The sequence below is a fragment of the Helianthus annuus genome, chromosome 1 (genome assembly GCF_002127325.2).
Source record: "Helianthus annuus cultivar XRQ/B chromosome 1, HanXRQr2.0-SUNRISE, whole genome shotgun sequence".
Lineage (NCBI taxonomy): Eukaryota > Viridiplantae > Streptophyta > Magnoliopsida > Asterales > Asteraceae > Helianthus > Helianthus annuus.
In genome coordinates, this window is record NC_035433.2 from 21,444,074 (window position 1) to 21,465,962 (window position 21,889).

Consider the following 21,889-nt stretch of genomic DNA (forward strand, 5'->3'; position numbering starts at 1 on the left):
TTATTTTTTTAGCAAAGGTTTGTCGGAATGTTATAATTTCGTTTCGTGAGTCGTAAAACGTCGCCAAAATAAATATACATATATATTTATTTTATAAGGAACTTCAACTTCGCCAAGTGTCGTTTTTAGAATATAATCGCGTGTCGTGTTTCGGATTTTTATGAAAATCGGACATAGTTTCCTCTGTTTTTCGAATAACCCGACAATAAAAGTCGTCGTCTTTTGTCAAAGTTCAACAATGATTCAACCAATAAACACCATATATAAAAATTTCTCGTTAAATATACCAAAACGTAAGCTAGTATCTAGTTGAATCGGGTCGAGCTCGATCGCGTAAACTAACTAAAAATCTAAAATCTACAACTAATTATCGACATTTCCCGTTGTGAAAACTTTACCAGATCTTCGTTTGACCGTCTTTGACCGCGTTGACCGTCCATTGACCCGAGTTGACTCAGGTGTTGAGCGAGTCAACCGGGTTAGACCCGAAACCCCGATTCTGAGCCGTTGGCTGTTTATGACATATTAGACTGAACCAAAACCCGAGCCGATACTAAAAATCGAACCAAACTGGATCTGAACATGAATCTGGCCCGAACCTTCTGACCATGAATATCTACCACCACTGCCACCGTGTCTTGCCGGCAGCCACCATCATCACCACCACGACACCAAAATTCAAAAAAAAAATATACATCAGCACAAAAATCACAAGGTTTCCAAGAGTCTGAACAAAAATAACGACACTTACCGGCGTTTTGTCGACACCCCCACAGGTCCCGCCACTGTCAGCGATCGAGCACCACCATCGTCATCATCGTGACCGTCGCCCCCGCCTGGCGGCGCTGCTACTGTTGTCGATCTACGGTGAAACAGAGGGGGAGCGAAGGGGGTGTCGGAGCTGCTTGTCGGGGACAAAGAGACACCGGAGCACCGGTCGGACCCGACTCCGGTCGTCTGATCTTGACGGAGAGAAGAGAGGAGGGAAGATGTTTGGTTTGAGGGTTTTACTTGCCTGTGGGATGATGAAAATTGAGCAAGTAGTTCCATGTTGCAAATGTTATGCTTCCCTGATATGATTTCTATGGGGGTTTTGATAAGATTTTTCAAAGAAAATCTAATATGTATCATGTTTGTGTGTATGTGTATAATCAGACAATAGAGAGAGATGGCATAGAATTGTTGTGGTGTGCTAGGGTTCGTTTAGAAGTAAAATGTGGGAAAAGTATTATAGTGACATATTTATAGTTAGGGTTTGTGTAGTGGACTTTGGGCTTGGGCCCAAGGCCCACAAGCCTAATCCTCGGGTTTAAATGGCCTGATTTTTCTACGAGACCCGTTATCAACCCCGAGCTCCATTTAACGTCGAAAGATAAAATTTTAGGATTAAATGCACGATATAGTGTCGGTAGACGTTCGCGCTTTTGTTTGTCGTTTACGGTAAAAATCGCGAAAAATTGTGTCGTTTGTCGCTGTAAACCGGTTTTTTTTATTCGGTTTCGAATACGGATGTAAAAATTTAATTACAAATCAAAAAAAATATATCGTAAGAATTTAATATTTGTTGGCGTTGTCAGTCGTTTGTTCGGTTTCAATTCGTTGTCGTTTAACGTTTAACAAGTTTCTCCGTAAACACCGTTTGCGCACTGTAAAGACGGATAGACGTTCCTAGGCACTCCAAATGCCTAATTAGGTAAATTTTGCGTCTTAAACACTATTTGTTATCATCCTAAGCTTTGTTTTGCGCGTAATTAGGAGCCGTTAATTACCGGTTGTCACATTCTCCCCCTGTTGCAGAAATTTCGTCCTCGAAATTTAGACTATGTTATCTCCTCAGAGTCGTTCCGTTCGCAGGTAAGTCCGAACAATACCAAACTGATTGTAATCGAACCAAAACTTGTTCAGATTACGTGATTGCAAGAACATTTTGCATCAATAGGAATCCAACAGTTTAACTGAGTTTGTTCTAGAATCGATGTCAAGTGAACGAGATGTTGTGATACTATCACCAATGTGACTAGGTTTACTGGGTTCAACAAAAGAGGATATTCAACCAATGGAATTTCAAATGAACGTTCACAAACTACAAATCAATTTTGAAACAACAGAATTTACTACCAACGGAATCTTGCGTTGGTTGTTGTATAAATGAAACTCGAATTCAACAAACTCAAATAAATAGGATCATGAAATGATTTGTCAACTATTGAACCAATAAATGAATAATATGAAATCAACGTGTTGACATTGTTGAGTTGCAAGGATACACCGAAATGAAATACAACCGAACCTGGTGTATCATCGTCTGAATACATAGTTGTATTAAGACTACTAAAATGATGTGTCAAACGAAAAGCATATATAGCTTCGCATGAGACGACTGATCGTGATTAGCACAAGCTTCAAGTTTATACTGACGCCACAGGGTGTCGTAGTGAGTGAAACAATTCAATAATAGCGGTGATCGAACAAGTATCACCGTGTTTTGCATGAAACGCCCGATCATGATTAGCCCAAGCTACAAGTTTATACCGACACCACAAGGTGTCATAGTGATTGAAATAATTCAATAATAGCGGTGACCGAACAAGCATCACCGTGTTTCGAAATCAGATGCAAGGTTCAACGAAGTAAAAGCAAATCTCATAGGATTTTCAATTGAAATGAAACAGATGAATAATGTTTTTCGATCGAAGATGGAAAGCAATGAATATCACAGGATGTCCGATCGATACTGAAAGAACCGTTAAGAGGTACACCGAAATATGACATGAACTTGTGTACCATTATCTTAATACACGATTGTATTAAGACTGCTTTAATATGATAAACCAACAAAGCGAATTTAATATCAATAAACAAATAAATAAATAATTAAATCCGTACATGATGTGAGCAACGAGATTAGCGCAAGCTTCAAACTTGTGAAAGAATCCACCACAAGGTGATCGTGATCAAAGAAACGATTCAATAAAGTCAAAGACCAAACAAGCATGTTATAGTTCAAAACAAATGAAGCGCTTGTTGGGATTATTTCGAATATGATGGCCTCAATCCATCATATGGAATCTTGAATCGAATATATATTACGAGCAAGTTCAACAATTAAACTTGGTCTAGTCACATTCCAACGATAAATGCATGTGTTAACAAGAGATTTCGACATGGTTACAATGAACAAACCATGTACTGTATTCAAAAGAAAAGAGTTTCAACTAGTTCGTTGACTCGATATCAAAAAGTCAACACTTTGCAACAATGCGGGTCATCTAGATCACAATGCAAAGATCAAGTAGAGCCAACGATATTTGAGCTTTGATAAAACGACAATTTGGAGTGAAGCCCTCCAATGGTCTTCACGAATCAACGAACCACATGCGCGATAAACAATGCATGCGTACATATGAATTCATCAAAAATAAAACAATTGAGTGTTTGCTATCATGGAAGAAAATCTTTGTGGTGCAACGATCATTAAGGGGGAGTAGAAATGCAAAAATCTACTCACTATATGCAAGAAGTCAAAATTTCAACAAAAGAAATTTAAGGACTTTACCTGGAAGTTCACGTGATGATTGGTTATTATGTGACATTACCATAGAATGTTGTACGTAGCATAATCGCCATGAATGAAGTAGGGGGAATGCGAAGACATGTGACTTCTTTTGCAGCGCCAGTAGTTGTGAGTCTCATTAGAGTAAGTATAGATTGTTGTGAAATCCCAGTTAAACGTACCTCAGCATGATTCGTGTCATTTGCAGGATCACGTGGCAAGGTGCCGCATTGCGGTCGGTAGTTCTTCCGCTGCCGGGATTAGCGTCGTTGTTATCGTGCCCAATCATGATTTCCAAAGGCCTTGCCTCGAAAGTCGTGTGTGATATACTTCGACGTCTGTTGACGTATAGTTTAAGTTTCATGTGCACTCGCGCACTAGCGTTTCGTTCCACATAGATTACCTGCTAGGGTAATTAAAATAGTATAGACAATATAGATAATAGTGTTTGCTCGAGTTGTTAGTCACGATTTCTAAGTGAGGACCTTTAATGAGTTTTGACATAAGATTTCCAAAGGTGCTAAATGCGTGTTATCAAAACTCTTAAAGTTTTGCTTTTTGTGTGCAATTGTTTCGTGGACCGTGTATCGACACAACATTTGTATATGTTTAAACTTAAAACAGTTGACTGATCGTTCTTGGCAACGGTTGGAACCCATATTCGAGTCTTAGGCGTTCTGTACGTGTTCAATTCTTGATATCTAAGTCCCCGAGGATAATGAGGTTAAAGCCTAGGTATCTCTATAGAAACCTAATTCGCTGAAACCTATAGCTCTGATACCAATCTGTCACACCCCAAAATATCAGAGCGCTGGCGTGACTGGACCGGTATCTTCATTGCACAGCGGAAGCAAAAAGATAAGACTTCTAGAAAGTGAACGCCGCTAAGTGCTCGAATTCCCATGGGTTCTTCTATTCCAACCGTTCCATAGTTTTGAAAATGCAACCTGAGAAAGAACATGCGAAAAAAAAGTCAACGTAAAGTTGAGCGAGTTCATAGTTTGTTTTAAAAAAGATTTTAAACAAATCTTTTTGTGTACCGGTTTAAAAGTTGTGAAGAAAGTTTAGTAAAATCAGTTTCTCGACATATTATATGAAAACCGTGGGTCTAGCCCACAAGAGTCTTCGTGCATTGCACGAGAGAGAATGGGCCGAGCCCAAAAGAGTATTTGTAAGCAGGACCAAAACGTCCTCTTACTTGTACATAAGTTGAAAACATTATCAAAGTTTGTAAATACATGTATTATGAGTTTGCGTCAAATGAATGTTAAAAACATTTGAAAGTTATAGTTTTGTAAGTTGGTATGTAAAGCGTCTATGAACATGTTGATCATTAATGTTTCGCGAGGACATTAATATATGCGACGACATAGGAGGTACTTAACCCGCATAGGCAATTTAAGTGTCGAACTCTCGACGCTGGACACAACAGCACTCTAAGTGGTCACCCATGGACCGTGAGTGGGGCTCGCCCGTACCCATTAGATCTAACCTTTGTTCCTTGGTCCTCAAAAGGATTAATGGCACCTCAGTTACAGCCTATGCTCACATGATCTAAGAGTTCATTCCATAACTTATTCATACCTAAGTTTGACATGTATTCCCCCCCCCCCCTCGAAAGTTGTAAACCGAAACGTTAAAAGAAAAGGGGGACATGAACTCACTGAGTTGTCTCGTTTTTCGTACGCAGGCCAACCCAGTCCCGTTGTTGTATCTAGGACATTCTCGTCTCTAGTTATGAAAATCATGCACGTTTGCGAAAATACGCATTTGTTTTGTAAAAACCGGTATGTTTAATATAAACCTTTCGTAAACCTTTCGAGTTTGTTGAAATTCATTTGCAACATGGTTTATAAATATGTGTTTTCGTTCATCGAAATAGTGTTTTCTTTTGCAAAAACTTGCATGTCTTTCCACCCCCGAAAACATTTACAAAAATGTAAAACCGTAAAAAGTGGGGGTTATGAACTTACCTTGACATTCCTGTGCAAAGCTAGCCTAGCGTGAATACCGCAGTGTCGTCCCAAGAACGTGCATTTAGCTAGCGTGCAACTATAGTGTTCCTAATCAAGGAATAACTCATCAGTTTCTAGTTTAAACGTAGTTAAACTACGTGTCCGAGCTCTACCGAGTCATTAACTAAACGACCCTAAGGTAGTGTTATCTTGACTTAGAATAACCAATCTATAGTTATTTGATCCCGTTTATAATCGGGATAATACTAAGTCGTGGAAACGACTTGGTTTTCCGAAGGATTTAGGATATATATATTTATATATTTAAATATAAATATACTTACGGCGTCGTGTTAGTTGTCACGATTAGAATATGTAGGTGGATAGCGGTTCGTGTCGTCGTTATCAAATCGAGTCGGTTAATAGCGTCGTTTGTTAAAATCCTACGACAATGTGTCGTACTTCGGGTAAACGTTCAAAATAAATATAAATAATTATATTTATTTTATAAAAGTATACGAACACGACGTTTGAAAGAAATATATGCATTATATCTACTTGTAAATGAGTTCGGAAGTATCGATGTTTAAAATAAACATAACCATTTATGTTTATGTTATGAAAATATTCGGATTCTATCGTTTTGAAATAATTATAATTCAGTGCGAGTGTTTGATGTAAACGTAAATATTATTTTTTTAGTAAAGGTTTGTCGGAATGTTATAATTTCGTTTCGTGAGTCGTGAAATGTCGCCAAAATAAATATACATATATATTTATTTTATAAGGAACTTCAACTTCGCCAAATGTCGTTTTTAGAATATAATCGCGTGTCGTGTTTTGGATTTTTATGAAAATCGGACAGAGTTTCCTCTGTTTTTCGAATAACCCGACAATAAAAGTCGTCGTCTTTTGTCAAAGTTCAACAATGATTCAACCAATAAACACCATATATAAAAATTTCTCGTTAAATATACCAAAACGTAAGCTAGTATCTAGTTGAATCGGGTCGAGCTCGGTCGCGTAAACTAACTAAAAATCTAAAATCTACAACTAATTATCGACATTTCGCGTTGTTAAAACTTTACCGGATCTTCGTTTGACCGTCTTTGACCGCGTTGACCGTCCATTGACCCGAGTAGACTCAGGTGTTGAGCGAGTCAACCGGGTTTGACCCGAAACCCCGATTCTGAGCCGTTGGCTGTTTATGACATATTAGAGCATTCACATCCAATCCATTATATTTTCACCCTAAATTACACTAAAGAACACTACATTTTCTCTCTCATTTTCAATTAAATAATATTTTTTTTATACCTTTATCATTATCTTTTCTCTCTCATCCACTCACAACCACTTTCAAAATATATTAAAAAATTATAGGGGGTGAAAAGTATCCCCAAATATACAGATGAACAGTAACATTTTCTCTCTTCTCCACTCACAACCACTTTTTATACTCTTTATATTCTAAAAACAACACACACATAATTTGATTTCCTTGGATGTGAATGTTCTTAGACTGAACCAAAACCCGAGCCGATACTAAAAATCGAACCAAACTGGATCTGAACATGAATCTTGCCCGAACCTTCTGACCATGAATATCTACCACAACTGCCACCGTGTCTTGCCGGCAGCCACCATCATCACCACCACGACACCAAAATTCCAAAAAAAATATACATCAGCACAAAAATCACAAGGTTTCCAGAGTCTGAACAAAAATAACGACACTTACCGGCGTTTTGTCGACGACCCCCACAGGTCCCGCCACTGTCAGCGATCGAGCACCACCATCGTCATCATCGTGACCGTCGCCCCCGCCTGGCGGCGCTGCTACTGTTGTCGATCTACGGTGAAACAGAGGGGGGGCGAAGGGGGTGTCGGAGGTGCTTGTCGGGGACAAAGAGACACCGGAGCACCGGTCGGACCCGACTCCGGTCGTCTGATCTTGACGGAGAGAAGAGAGGAGGGAAGATGTTTGGTTTGAGGGTTTTACTTGCCTGTGGGATGATGAAAATTGAGCAAGTAGTTCCATGTTGCAAATGTCATGTTTCCCTGATATGATTTCTATGGGGGTTTTGATAAGATTTTTCAAAGAAAATCTAATATGTATCATGTTTGTGTGTATGTGTATAATCAGACAATAGAGAGAGATGGCATAGAATTGTTGTGGTGTGCTAGGGTTCGTTTAGAAGTAAAATGTGGGAAAAGTATTATCGTGACATATTTAAAGTTAGGGTTTGTGTAGTGGACTTTGGGCTTGGGCCCAAGGCCCACAAGCCCAATCCCCGGGTTTAAGTGGCCCGATTTTTCTACGAGACCCGTTATCAACCTCGAGCTCCATTTAACGTCGAAAGATAAAATTTTAGGATTAAATGTACACGATACAGTGTCGGTAGACGTTCGCGCTTTTGTTTGTCGTTTACGGTAAAAATCGCGAAAAATTGTGTCGTTTGTCGCTGTAAACCGGTTTTTTTTTATTCGGTTTCGAATACGGATGTAAAAATTTAATTACAAATAAAAAAAATATATCATAAGAATTTAATATTTGTTGGCGTTGTCAGTAGTTTGTTCGGTTTCAATTCGTTGTCGTTTAACGTTAACAAGTTTCTCCGTAAACACCGTTTGCGCACTGTAAAGTTGGATAGACGTTCCTAGGCACTCCAAATGCCTAATTAGGTAAATTTTGCGTCTTAACACTATTTGTTATCATCCTAAGCTTTTTGCGCGTAATTAAGAGCCGTTAATTACCGGTTGTCACAGTTGGAATAGGAGAACCATTGGAGATTCGAGTACTTAGTCGGCGTTCGTTTTCTAGTAGTCTTGGCTTATTTGCTTCCGCTATGCAATGAAGATACCAGTCCAGTCATGCCAGCTCTGATATTTCGGGGTGTAACACCGGGTGACTCACTGACACAACTAGACACAAACATAAACCAAAAACTCATTCCCAAACACCAAAGTTTAAACACCACCAACATACATAAAAAACATGATCACCAAGCAACAAACTAAGATAAAGGAAATATTACATGTACCTGATCAAACGAAACTTCCCCACACTTGTCTGCTGCCATGGTGAAGAACGAAATGGGACACTGACACACAAACTTGGGTCGCCTCCTGAGAGCGCTAAGTTTATAGCTCTTTAGCCGGACCATACCTGATATATAACTCATGGTGGTCGAGTGGGATACTTGCATCCCATGGCTTCTAAATACGTACTCTGCCAATGCTCTGGTAAGTCGTCCACTGTATTTCACATTGGACCAAACAATTTGTAGGATCGATGTACGACCTAAATGAGTCTTTCAGAAGAGTTCTCGATCAATACGATAGGCGGAAACAGACGTATTGATGGTGAATCAGCTTGATTTACACAAAGAATCACTTAAACTGACTCTTGTATTGATTTCAAAACAATTTACAGGCCTGGAGACACTTCGGCAGAGCTTCGCTACCGGAATCCAAAGTCACAAATGAAATGTTCAAGACATCTATTTATCGGCCACCCATTTCACATGGAATGGACATGCCCAATTCACACGAAATGGCATTTCGTGCGAACTGGCCTTACCAGTTCGTGCGAACTGGCCTTACCAGTTCGTGCGAAATGGCTCCATCTTACATGATTTTTGTTTTTCTCGTTCTACGTGACTTGATCTATCATTCTAGTTACAAGACTCAATACAAGACGAAGTCGACAGACATATGCACCAACAGACTCCCCCTTGGATGTTGACGAAGTCTTCAGTGTCGAGTCTTCAGTATGACAAGTCTTCAGTCTTGATCAGTCTTCTCGCTCTCTCCAAAGTATCTGACATTGTAAGCTTCCTTCAATCTTTTCTCTTCTTCTATCAGCATCAACAGCTATATTCCCCCTTCGATGTTGATTCCGTAAATTCTTCAGTATCAGCAACTTCTATCTCGAGCTTTGTTCCAAGATCTGAATCTGGCTCTTACGTCCTTAGACTCCCCTTTCGATAAGCTGGGATCGCAGTCTGGAATTCACTATCTGCACAATATCTACCCAAAACATAAATTTCATATTATGACAATTTTAATTTTGGCTTACCACTTGTAATTGGAACATTCAAATTTGACATTTTTATTAATTTGAAACCATTTAATTATTTCGAAATCTTTTCTCATTTCAAACAGACTCTCCCAAACCTATTGTCGTTCATCATGTTTAGCACTTGGAATTTTGAAAATCAGCTTTCCAACGTCAGTTGTCGAAAATAAAATGAATTAAAATCTTTTTGATTTTTCAAAATTTTATGATAAAACACTCTGAAAATCTTTTTGGATTTTTGTTTTTAAAGAAAAGCTGTAAAGAAATATTTACAGACAATATTTTTGTGAGTTTGTGTAAGAGGATCATATCAGTTTTTGAGACAAATCACTAACACCGTTAAGCTTTAAACATTTTAAGTTCTAAACGATTCACTTAGATTGTCAGTATACTGGTCTACTTAAATTTTTACACAAAGTTCAATTGTTTCGAGATACGAATTTAGTGTTTTAATGGACTTAACTTATTCGCATGTACCACCTCAGAATATACTCTCGTATCCAGATTTCTATATTCAGTCTTACAGGTGAATGTACACTAATGATATCTGTAAACAGGTGATGCGAGACCATGAGAGCTCAGGTTAGAACTTCCGTTCAGACAGAGAGATGATGGCTCGTCTTTAGGTGTGTCCCGTTTGGGGATCTTTTCTTCAACAGCAAATGATTAGCATTTTTCAATGTTTCCTCATTTTTATGCTGAGGGTGGGCTTTATGATTAAAGCAGTGCAGAGCATTATACGAGGACTAGGCTATTACTTCCGCAAAATCAGAAGTCCTGGTATAATACCCCAGATATCATCACGCATAAAGACCTAGTATGTCAGAAATAGAAAGCCCTTCAAACAAGATTTCAGGGGTTACCTATATATCCGAGATATGTTCCCCACGAGATAAGTAAGTATTGATATTTAGGTTTATATCTCGAAAACAATCTACTGAATGTATAAAAACCTACTGGCATATCATCAGTGAAATCGTTTATCACATTTTTGACTTTCCAATTCTTTAGCGTGCTGTGATAATCTACTGATGTACTATCATTTCCTCTTTTTCACAACAAAACTCATTTTTGAATTTTTTGATGTTTTTGGTTTCTAGATTTTATCATGTTTTTGGCTTTTTCAAATTTTTTTAATATTTTTGGATTTTCTGAAAATTCTTACTCTCCCTAAAATTCAAAACCATTTAAAGAAAATTTGACAAACCAAGGATTCAAGCTTCAATTCTCCATTCACTTGGCATAAACAATCAGAACTCTCCCTGACAACAAACTATTTCTCCATTATGATTTCAAAACACTTAAGTTTGTTTTAATCAAAATGGTTTTTCCAGAAAATAAGTTTTGTTGAATTCACAAACCACTTGTATGATCGAGGTTTTCATCACATTAATTTTTCAACCACTTGTATGAAAGTTAAATCAAGTTCAACTTAATGACCTTGATTAACCACTTATAGGTTCTTATCAACACTTCCACTTGTAAATCGAAATATGACAGTTTTGAGTTTTACCACTTGTAAGTTTTTCAAACAAACATTTTCAAGAATGATACCGATTCCTGCTCCACGATTACCAACTTGGGAGCTCCGGCAAGTCAGGATTTTTAAGTATGGAATACTGACACCCAAGCCTGACCAGCTTTGGGTGTAACCTGTTCAATTTCACTTGATTTTTGAACATTCCTTTTTTCTTCATAAAAATCTTTCACCCCTTTGGCCGTACCCTCGACCATTTTCCCAAAAATATGTTTCACTTTTCCATTAAATGCTTTTTCGACATCAAATTCTTTCTTTTCAGAATAGAATTGATTCGAAATTTCCACTTTTCCAACCTTTGTTTTTAAATTTTCAGCCCGCAATGGTGGAAAATTGACATCATCCATCGGCGGTACTGAATTTTCTCTTTTAAGTTCAACTTGTGGCTCCTCTGACTTTGACGAGTCAGATTCATCGCCAGATTTAACATCTGATTTCTTAACAACCCACGTTTGGTTGTCAAGATTCACCCTTCTTTTGTAAAATCTTTTCGAACATTCCCCAACTTCAAATTTTGAATATTTAAACACTTTGAATTTTTCAGTTGGTGGTTCAGTTTTGTCAACAACTTTTTCTTTTAGTTTAGAAACAACTTCCTGTTTTTTATTGGTTGCCATTGGACAGTTCCATGCGATGTGACCAACTTCTTGACATCGATAACAGGTTCTTGTCTCCTTTTTCTGATTAGCTCCATTCTTTTCAAACTTTTGTTTTTCTGCAAAGAACTCTTTGTTCGATTGTTTCCAGAATGACCTCTTTTTTTCTTCTTCAGAACTTGACGCTAAAACAAATATTGTTTTTGTTTTAGAAATTTTCTCATTTTTCTGATTTTCCGGTGGAATAAAGTCTAAACCTTTCTTTTTGAAATTACTGTTATGGTTTGGTTTCTTTTGAAAACCAGAACCAGAACTGTAACCATTTTTCTTGTTCAATCTTTGTTGAACTCTTGAAGTGTATTTTTTAGGTTTTTCAGTAAGATTTACATCTTTTATTTCAGAAATATAAATTTATGTTAATTTGAAAACCATTTTAATTTTTTCAGTTTGAACACTTCTTATTGGAAATTCATCATCAGAATATAATTTGTCTGAATCATTCAAAGTATATGCCACTTTGATTGGTTCATCATTCAAATTATTTTTTGATAACAGAAATTCTTTATTGTAAACCCTTTTGACCGATGTTTTTAAACTGTTGACCGACGAACTCGAACTCTCAGATTCAGACTTTGACTCTGACTCCTCATCTTTATTAACTCAGACTCATGATCAATTGATGTGTGTAAAATGCAACATATAAAACACATCAATTAAGGCATAAAACTAACCCTTTTTAAGTACTAATGTTGGAAAAAGAGTGTTTTTTGTCTTCCTTTTGTATTTTCAGGATGAAATGAGCTCAAAATCACAAAAGAAGCAAAAAGGACCACTAATTCTACCATAAATACAAGAAAAGGAACAAAAGTAAACTGCCCGGACCCTCAACGGCACCTCCCAAGACAAAGAGAAGAGAACAGAAGTCTGAACACGCCCCGTGTCCAGCGAACACGGGGGCGTGCCCAGGAAGCAGCAGAAAAGACAAACCAGTAGAAGCTTCCATTGCTCACCACGGGGCCGTGCCCAGCGGACACGGGGGCGTGTTGAAAGTACAGCAGGCGCATTAATTGTAATTCGCAATTACAATTAATGAAGAGAGAGAATGTCAGACGGGCACGGGGCCGTGTCCAGCGGACACGGGGCCGTGTCCAGCGTTCTGTTCAGCCTATAAATAGAGGAGCTTGGCTTCATTCTCTCTCATCCCTTGGCACACCACCTCTCTCACACTTCATCCACCACCCATCACCACCATAACACCATCATCCACCACCATCATCCATTGTCCATCATAGAGTGTGTGAGTCGTCTCGGGATCCAAGATTGATCGTAAGAGTTCTTGACAATCAAGGCCATGTTTGCCTAAGTCTCTTACATCACTTGGTGAAGACAAGTGTTTAGTATAATACTTTTTATTTTTAATCTTTTGCACTTTTTATTTGGTTTTGTATTAATGACTTTAATAACTAGTTACTTATGTTGAAGGTGATCTTTCCTTATCGTTTGTCCGTGGTGTCTTGGCATTATTTTACTGTCTATATAAAATAAAAGATTTGCACCATTCATATCTCCACGGTCTATATGGAGGTATGTTGGCTACCTGGTCGGGGGTTAAGGGAACGGTTTGGTAAAGGTCTTGCCCTTGTTCAGCGTTTAGAGGTCCTGCTTGGGACCTGGGTCAAATTTAGTAGGATCTCCTTCAATACCCATAGGTATTGGATGGCGGGGATCCAAACTCTTTGACCCCCTCATAAGCTAACTACTATTAATACTATAACCCGGCTATTTAGGACTGTATCCCTGCTGACTCAGACTACTTAGTCGAGGGTAACGTCACCGCCGAAAGCGGGGCCTACCATAATTTGCATTAATAACTTAATTCATTATCTTTCAATAATCCGACCCTTTAGGATTGTATCCTTGCTGACTCAAACTACTGGGTTGAGGGTAACGTCGCCTTCAAAAGAGGGGCCTACTACAATAACTAAGATAATCTCTTAAACAAGTGCAAAAGTGCGAAAATAATCAAAGGTTATACTAATACACGTGTCGGATCCAAGTGATTCATCTTGTCTATCTGTTTTTATTTTATTTTATTTTTCAGCATTTAGTTAGTTTTTATTTTCTTAGTTTAAAACATTTTTCTAACTTTTTGATTTGATTAGACGTTGAGGATAAACCGGTATTAAAAGCTCTTGTGTCCTTGGACGACCTCGGTATCTTACCAACACTATACTACGTCCACGATGGGTGCACTTGCCCATATGTGTGCTTAGTGTTAGTAAATATCGTGTTTTATAAATTTAAAACTTGGCTAAAAGTGTAAAAAGGGCTTAAATAAACATCTAAAAACATATATACACTAACACGCATCAAGTTTTTTGGCGCCGTTGCCGGGGACACAAGGATTTTAAGAAAGTTAGGAATCAACGGCCTAATCATCTTTTTATTTTTCTTTAATTTTTAGGATTTTTTTTAGATGTTTCAGCTTCTGCAGAGCTCAGCACGGGGCCGTGCCCGCTGAACACGCCCCCGTGCCCAATCATTGGAACTGGCAATCCTGTTTTATATCAGACAGTAGGCTGAACACGGGGCCGTGTCCACTCAACACGCCCCCGTGCCCAAGATTCAGTTGCTGAAAACAGAACCGTTTGATCCCGGCGGTTGGTAACTTCTGATACAAACATGAGTAATAGTGATTCTTTTTACTTTCGGCACTCTTATGGTTTGTGGTGTCAAATATGTGGAGGCGAACACGAGGAATTAAAATGTTTCTTCCTCACTTATAGGCCACACTATATAGACCCACCAATTCCTTGTAGCCTTAAGAGGGGCGAAAGTAAAAACAAACACTATTTCTCCCTCGAATGCGCCCAACCGGATATTCTAGGAGATATGCTCCTTGACGAGCTATTTCAACTAGAAGAACTACTTCTAAATTGGTCAAAAGAACTTAGGAAGGATTTCTTAGATCCATCCCAAGATGATGACCATGAGGAAATGTTGGAACCGCATTCTGACAACCTCGTTGCTCCCAAAAATACCTTTCTTCCTAGACAAGACTTGGACGATAGTCGTCCCTGTGCCGATTGTGCCGTGAAGGACTCCCCATCGACCTCGTTCGGTGCATACATAGACCTGAGCGATTCGGCATACACCTTCTTTAACGAGAGCCCGGGAAAGGGTTGGACTTGTCCACCTAGAATGAAAATAGGAATTACCCTCACCGACAACCTCTTGCGTTCTCGCCTTAGTATAGGACAATTAAGGTATCTTAGGCACTATGGGGTTGTTCCAACAAGTCAGGAGCCACCCGATAAGAATTAGCTCCTTAATAAAGACAAAACTTCATAAATCAGCTTTCCGACACGGGGCCGTGCTCGGCCAACACGCCCCCGTGTCCATCAAAAGATTCCCTTCTGATCATGACGTCAGAATACGGACAAACTGTGTCAGAATTTTCTCTGCACACGGGGCCGTGTCCAGCGGACACGGGGCCGTGTCCAGCAGGCTGTCGTTTTCTATAAATGTAGCCAAAAATCCTGCACATTTGGACCAACTTGGGGACAGAGATTTGAAGGAATCTTCTCTCAAACAATCCTAGGTAAGTCTAAAAGAAGTTTCCAACAACCCATCTTGTCCTTTCCTCTTCTAGACATTTCCTTCTTCTTCATCTTTCTTCAAGAACTACCATGAAAAGTTTGAATTTTCAATCTTTGTGGTAGGGAACAATGAGTTTTGATCATAGAATCTTGGTAAAAACATGTTATGTAACATTGTTTAAAGTTATTTGCTGACAAAAAGCTTGCATAAACTCAGGAAATAACTTAAAAACCCAAGATTCCTTGCTCCAAAATTCTGCAGAAAGATGAACACGGGGCCGTGCTCAATGAGCACGGGGCCGTGTCCAGAAACTATTTAGTCTTATAAACTATTTTTGGTTTATTTTTCGTAGAATGGCGAGTGAAAACAGCGAAACATCATCCGTTCATTCCTCAAACAGCCGAAGGGGAAGGAGGCCCTCCGTTGAAGCCACACTTGTGCACTACGTGATAGCACTAAGAGAGGCTCTCGACGAAATGACATCCGTAGAGGAGGTCCTCATTGACCGTATCAACGATCTTACGATGGGATTGGAAAGCAGCTTCCAAGAGATTAACCTTTTGCACCAAAGGTTAAACATTTTGGTGGCACCTCCTATGGAACCAGTCCTTCCACAACAAGACTGGAACTTAGCACTCGGTATTAACAACCCTACCGGGTGGGGAGACATCCCCGCGGAACCTCCTATGGAAATCCCACAAGAAGTCCCGGCGGAAGTTGAAACTCCTCAAACAAATGCAAACGAGCCTTCCTTCCTCCTTCCAAGGGAGGTAGAGGAGTGGCTTGCCGACATATGAGGAGAAACGCATCCGAAAGTTGGAGCTCTACAAAGCCTTATCTAACCAAGATCAGTAGATTCTTGGAAATTTTGCTAAAATTAAAATAAAACATAGGGCTAGAACTCCATAAGCTTACTATCTATGTAACTTTTATCTTTATGTATTATCTCTCTATTAGCAATGTTACGATGGTTTTTATGGACTCGTGGTGGTAATGGATGAAAAAGGGAACGAGAAAAAATGGAACCATGCAGAAGAACAGAACAAACCGACAAAAATCTCCACAACAGAAGGCTCCACACGGGCCGTGCCCAACCAACACGGCCCCGTGCTGAGCCCCCTGCAGGAAATCACCCAGTTCAGGTAACTGGACACGGGCCGTGTTCAGCGAACACGCCCCCGTGTCCAGGCTTCTGTTTCAATTCTATAATTTTTGTTACTGGCACTTGACCACGGGGCCGTGCCCGGTCAACACGGGGCCGTGTCCAGAGTGCCAGTAACACAAATCTTTGTTTTTAAACACACTTTTACATATTCTAATCAACCAAAAACTTTATTTTTGGACACATTGAGGACAATGTGTAATTTAAGTGTGGGGGGGGGATGCTAAAACCTTGGAATTTTGCAAAATCCTAAAACAAGCCTTACACAAAACTCTATTGGAACCGCTAAACACCCCAAAATTTTTTCAAAAAACTTTTTCATTTTTTTTATTTTATTTACTTGTCTTAGTTTAAGTTGGGAATAACAAGTTATAAAAGGGTTATATTTTTACAAACTTACAACCGATAGCGTCGTGATAAAAAGAACTAACATAAGAAAATTATGAAACGGTATAACAAGTCTAGCTAAAATTCGATTATATATGCTTGGTCACATTAAAAACCCATTCCCACAAAAAGTGAGTTTTGAGCCTTTATTGAGCATAAAAATACACATATTTAGATTAAATGCTCATTTTTCGTTTCTTGTGTGAATAGCCGCTCGGTCTTTACAAATCTAGAACTTGCCACGACGATACATTCCCGGTCCTTACCAACTTAAACCCAAGTAAGTAAATGATGGAGGCACTAGGACTAACTATTTTTCTTTCAAAACCATTATTTTTCATTTTTTTTACCTACCCAAAATCCCCCTAGAAAACCCCTTTGAGCCTAAACCTTTCATTTCATTACCCCCAAAACAATTTTTTTACCCACCAAAAACCTTTTTTTTAGTAACAAACTCGGTTTTTCATAAACATACCCTTTACGTGACAAAAAAAAAAAAAAAAAATGATGAAGTCAAAAACAAACATAAGCTACAAAAAGCTTGTTTGGAGAAATACTTCAAAAATAAATGTCACTAAAAATAAGGTATTTCACGAAAACCGACACTTGTTACAATTTTCGCCCTTTTTACTAACCAACCACCCACCTTTAAACCCAAGCCTTCACCCCAAAAGACCTCTTGATATTTACAAAGATAAAAAGTTAAAAAGGAGGAGGATTGATCGCTTGGCAAGCATATGGAGAATGTAAATCCGTGCCGCTCTCGAGCGATTCACTTAAATATACACCTTCAGCCGAGTGATTGAGTGATCTCCCGTGAGGTATGTGAACTTGTATATAAATGGAATTTTAATAAGGCATGCTATGCCCAAATAAGTAGTTTATCTTATGAAAAGTTCAAAATAAACCATGACGAATAAGATTGTAAGTAAAATAAAAATAGAACCTATACAAACCTTGGATTCCCGACACTCTAGGACAAGTTAAAAAAAAAAAAAAAAAAAAAAAAAAAAAAAAAACTTCTCTTCTACCTATTCCATTTGGGAGTGTAAGCCACATTAAAAGAGTTTTGCTTGAGGACAGGCAAAAGTTCAAGTGTGGGGGTATTTGATGTGTGTAAAATGCAACATATAAAACACATCAATTAAGGCATAAAACTAACCCTTTTTAAGTACTAATGTTGGAAAAAGAGTGTTTTTTGTCTTCCTTTTGTATTTTCAGGATGAAATGAGCTCAAAATCACAAAAGAAGCAAAAAGGACCACTAATTCTACCATAAATACAAGAAAAGGAACAAAAGTAAACTGCCCGGACCCTCAACGGCACCTCCCAAGACAAAGAGAAGAGAACAGAAGTCTGAACACGCCCCGTGTCCAGCGAACACGGGGGCGTGCCCAGGAAGCAGCAGAAAAGACAAACCAGTAGAAGCTTCCATTGCTCACCACGGGGCCGTGCCCAGCGGACACGGGGGCGTGTTGAAAGTACAGCAGGCGCATTAATTGTAATTCGCAATTACAATTAATGAAGAGAGAGAATGTCAGACGGGCACGGGGCCGTGTCCAGCGGACACGGGGCCGTGTCCAGCGTTCTGTTCAGCCTATAAATAGAGGAGCTTGGCTTCATTCTCTCTCATCCCTTGGCACACCACCTCTCTCACACTTCATCCACCACCCATCACCACCATAACACCATCATCCACCACCATCATCCATTGTCCATCATAGAGTGTGTGAGTCGTCTCGGGATCCAAGATTGATCGTAAGAGTTCTTGACAATCAAGGCCATGTTTGCCTAAGTCTCTTACATCACTTGGTGAAGACAAGTGTTTAGTATAATACTTTTTATTTTTAATCTTTTGCACTTTTTATTTGGTTTTGTATTAATGACTTTAATAACTAGTTACTTATGTTGAAGGTGATCTTTCCTTATCGTTTGTCCGTGGTGTCTTGGCATTATTTTACTGTCTATATAAAATAAAAGATTTGCACCATTCATATCTCCACGGTCTATATGGAGGTATGTTGGCTACCTGGTCGGGGGTTAAGGGAACGGTTTGGTAAAGGTCTTGCCCTTGTTCAGCGTTTAGAGGTCCTGCTTGGGACCTGGGTCAAATTTAGTAGGATCTCCTTCAATACCCATAGGTATTGGATGGCGGGGATCCAAACTCTTTGACCCCCTCATAAGCTAACTACTATTAATACTATAACCCGGCTATTTAGGACTGTATCCCTGCTGACTCAGACTACTTAGTCGAGGGTAACGTCACCGCCGAAAGCGGGGCCTACCATAATTTGCATTAATAACTTAATTCATTATCTTTCAATAATCCGACCCTTTAGGATTGTATCCTTGCTGACTCAAACTACTGGGTTGAGGGTAACGTCGCCTTCAAAAGAGGGGCCTACTACAATAACTAAGATAATCTCTTAAACAAGTGCAAAAGTGCGAAAATAATCAAAGGTTATACTAATACACGTGTCGGATCCAAGTGATTCATCTTGTCTATCTGTTTTTATTTTATTTTATTTTTCAGCATTTAGTTAGTTTTTATTTTTCTTAGTTTAAAACATTTTTCTAACTTTTTGATTTGATTAGACGTTGAGGATAAACCGGTATTAAAAGCTCTTGTGTCCTTGGACGACCTCGGTATCTTACCAACACTATACTACGTCCACGATGGGTGCACTTGCCCATATGTGTGCTTAGTGTTAGTAAATATCGTGTTTTATAAATTTAAAACTTGGCTAAAAGTGTAAAAAGGGCTTAAATAAACATCTAAAAACATATATACACTAACACGCATCATCAATGTCAGACGATGTGAATGTGACGTCAATATTGTCTGGTAAATCATTAGTTGTTTCGGACTTTAACTTTATATTGACTGCCGTTTTGACTTGTTCCTCATTTGGTTTTCTGGGAGAACAACCTTCCCAGATCGGAGGTGGACACTTGTTATAATTTGCACTTTGTTTCTTACCAGTATCCGTATCTTCCGACTTCTTATCTTGAAAAGCTTCAAAACCTGCAACAGTAGGATAAATTCTATCAATCAAATAATCAAAACTTGAATAACTTTGCAACAATCGTCTGATTCTTTCATTCTCTATCTTTTCAGTCTCCAACTCCTGCTTCAACTTTGCACACTCTTCAATATAGTGATTGATAGCCTTCTGCTTAGACATCATTACTACATTCATCATTGTTAAAGCATCTTCTCTTCCTGAGTTTGTCTTTTGCAAACTATTCACCGTTTTGTTCAACACATCATATGATTCTTTCACATACTTAACATCGAACAATAATTTTTCTTTCATCTTGTCAAGCTTACTAAACTTCTTGTCTTTCTCTTCACAATGTTTGCATGGTTCCAAACATTTTAGACAAGGTTTTGTGACTTCTACAATCGTTTCAATCTCAACAATCTTCTCAGCAATTTTAACTTCTTCACTCTGTTCAGACTTCTCTTCCTGAGCAACATTCTCGCATTTTACTTTTTTCTGATCTTTTGCTGCTCGCTTCTCCTTTAGTTTCTCCAATCTACTGCAAAATAAAATTTGAAACTTTCAGTAGATAATTGAATTTTTCCAATGTTTATTTGTTTAATTTCTTCTTCATCATCACTGCTATCAGTTGATGATTGAATAAAGACTGGTATCTTTTCTGAACTATCATCTAAAAAACAGATTTTTCATCTTGACTTTTCTCATCATCTGCAAACACATCCGTCAATTCTTTCATCAACTCTGGCTCTTGAACGATTTGTGCAATAAATGCTCTAAACTTTGAGTTACTTTCAGCTGGAATATATTTGTCCCAGCTAAATCCCTCTGGCAATCTTTCATCTTCTTGATTGACTAGATAAGCTTTCTTCTTTCCATCTTCAATCAAATTAGCACTGGATGATGACGGTTGTTGAGCAACCTAATGATATATTGCTTTTCGATAATAATCATTATTCCCGAACGGATTTTGAGCTCAACCAGCTTCTCGGTTGGTACATTCCCTCTTGAAAAGTCCTTTTTCCCTGCATCGAAAACAAGTAACTTTAGATTTATCAAAGCCTAAAGTAGAAACATTAGCATCACGGAAATCATCTCTTCCGGTAATTTGCTTGAATTTCTCAGCTCTTCTCAACACGCTTGCTAAACACCACTTAATATCCATAAGCTCCATCTCCTCAGCATCAATCTGATCGTAATCCTCTTTTTTAGCATAGGATTTCCGATTCTTCCCACAACCAAACCCTCATATGATTCCAACACGGTAACAAGTAATGCCATATGACTTTTAGCAACTTCTTCAGAGAAATTCTGACCATTCTGAAGATGCAACGCGATATTGCATTGTAGCACATGACTATTACCATTGTTTGAGCTTTGAGACTGATAACTTGAGGTTGAAACATTCGGATTAACACTCGAGTATGAAGAAAATCCACTGTTGCTGATTGGACTTTGATTGAATGATCTGGATGAGTTTTCTGCGCTGAAAGCGGTTTGGATCTTTGGACTTGCTTCAACATTCTGAACACTGATGTGTACGAAATGCAACATATAAATTACATCAATTGTGGCATAAAACTAACCCTTTTTTAGTACTAATGTTGGAAAAGTGTGTTTTTGTCTTCCTTTTGTATTTTCAGGATTAAATGAGCTCAAATGAGCAAAAGAAGCAAAAAGGCAGCTAAATCTAACATAAATACAAGAAAAGGAATAAACGTGGCATGCCCGACCCCCCGACAGCATCCCCCCAAGCAAAACAAGAGAACAGAAGGCTGAACACGCCCCATGCTCAGTGAGCACAGGGGCGTGCCCAAGTGTCAGCAGAAAAGAGAAAGATGTAGAAGCTTCTATCGCCCACCACGGGGCTGTGCTCAACGGACACGGGGCCGTGGTCAACTATAAGATTCGCAGAATCCAGGCAAATCTTGATAGTACAGATACGCTTCTGCACACGGGGTTGTGCTTAGCGGACACGGGGGCGTGGTCAACTAATGCAGACAAACTGCAATTAATG

The 21,889-nt window shown here is 38.8% G+C and overlaps 1 protein-coding gene across 1 annotated transcript; it reads right to left on the reverse strand.

The window, feature by feature from the left end:
• Positions 1-242: 242 nt before the first annotated feature.
• On the reverse strand, positions 243-1,211 carry LOC110944424. The gene is made up of 2 exons (XM_022186090.2): positions 752-1,211; positions 243-637 (listed from the first exon to the last, which is right to left on the reverse strand). The coding sequence occupies exons 1-2, from the start codon at positions 1,129-1,131 to the stop codon at positions 526-528; spliced, it is 492 nt and encodes a 163-aa protein (XP_022041782.1). The 5' UTR covers positions 1,132-1,211; the 3' UTR covers positions 243-525.
• Positions 1,212-21,889: the final 20,678 nt, after the last annotated feature.

Coding starts and splice junctions, on each gene's coding strand:
- LOC110944424 (XM_022186090.2), bottom strand. CDS start 1,131: ATGATACATATTAGATTTTCTTTGAAAAATCTTATCAAAACCCCCATA. Junction 638..751: donor GGGGTGTCGACAAAACGCCG/GTAAGTGTCGTT, acceptor GCTGCCGGCAAG/ACACGGTGGCAGTGGTGGTA.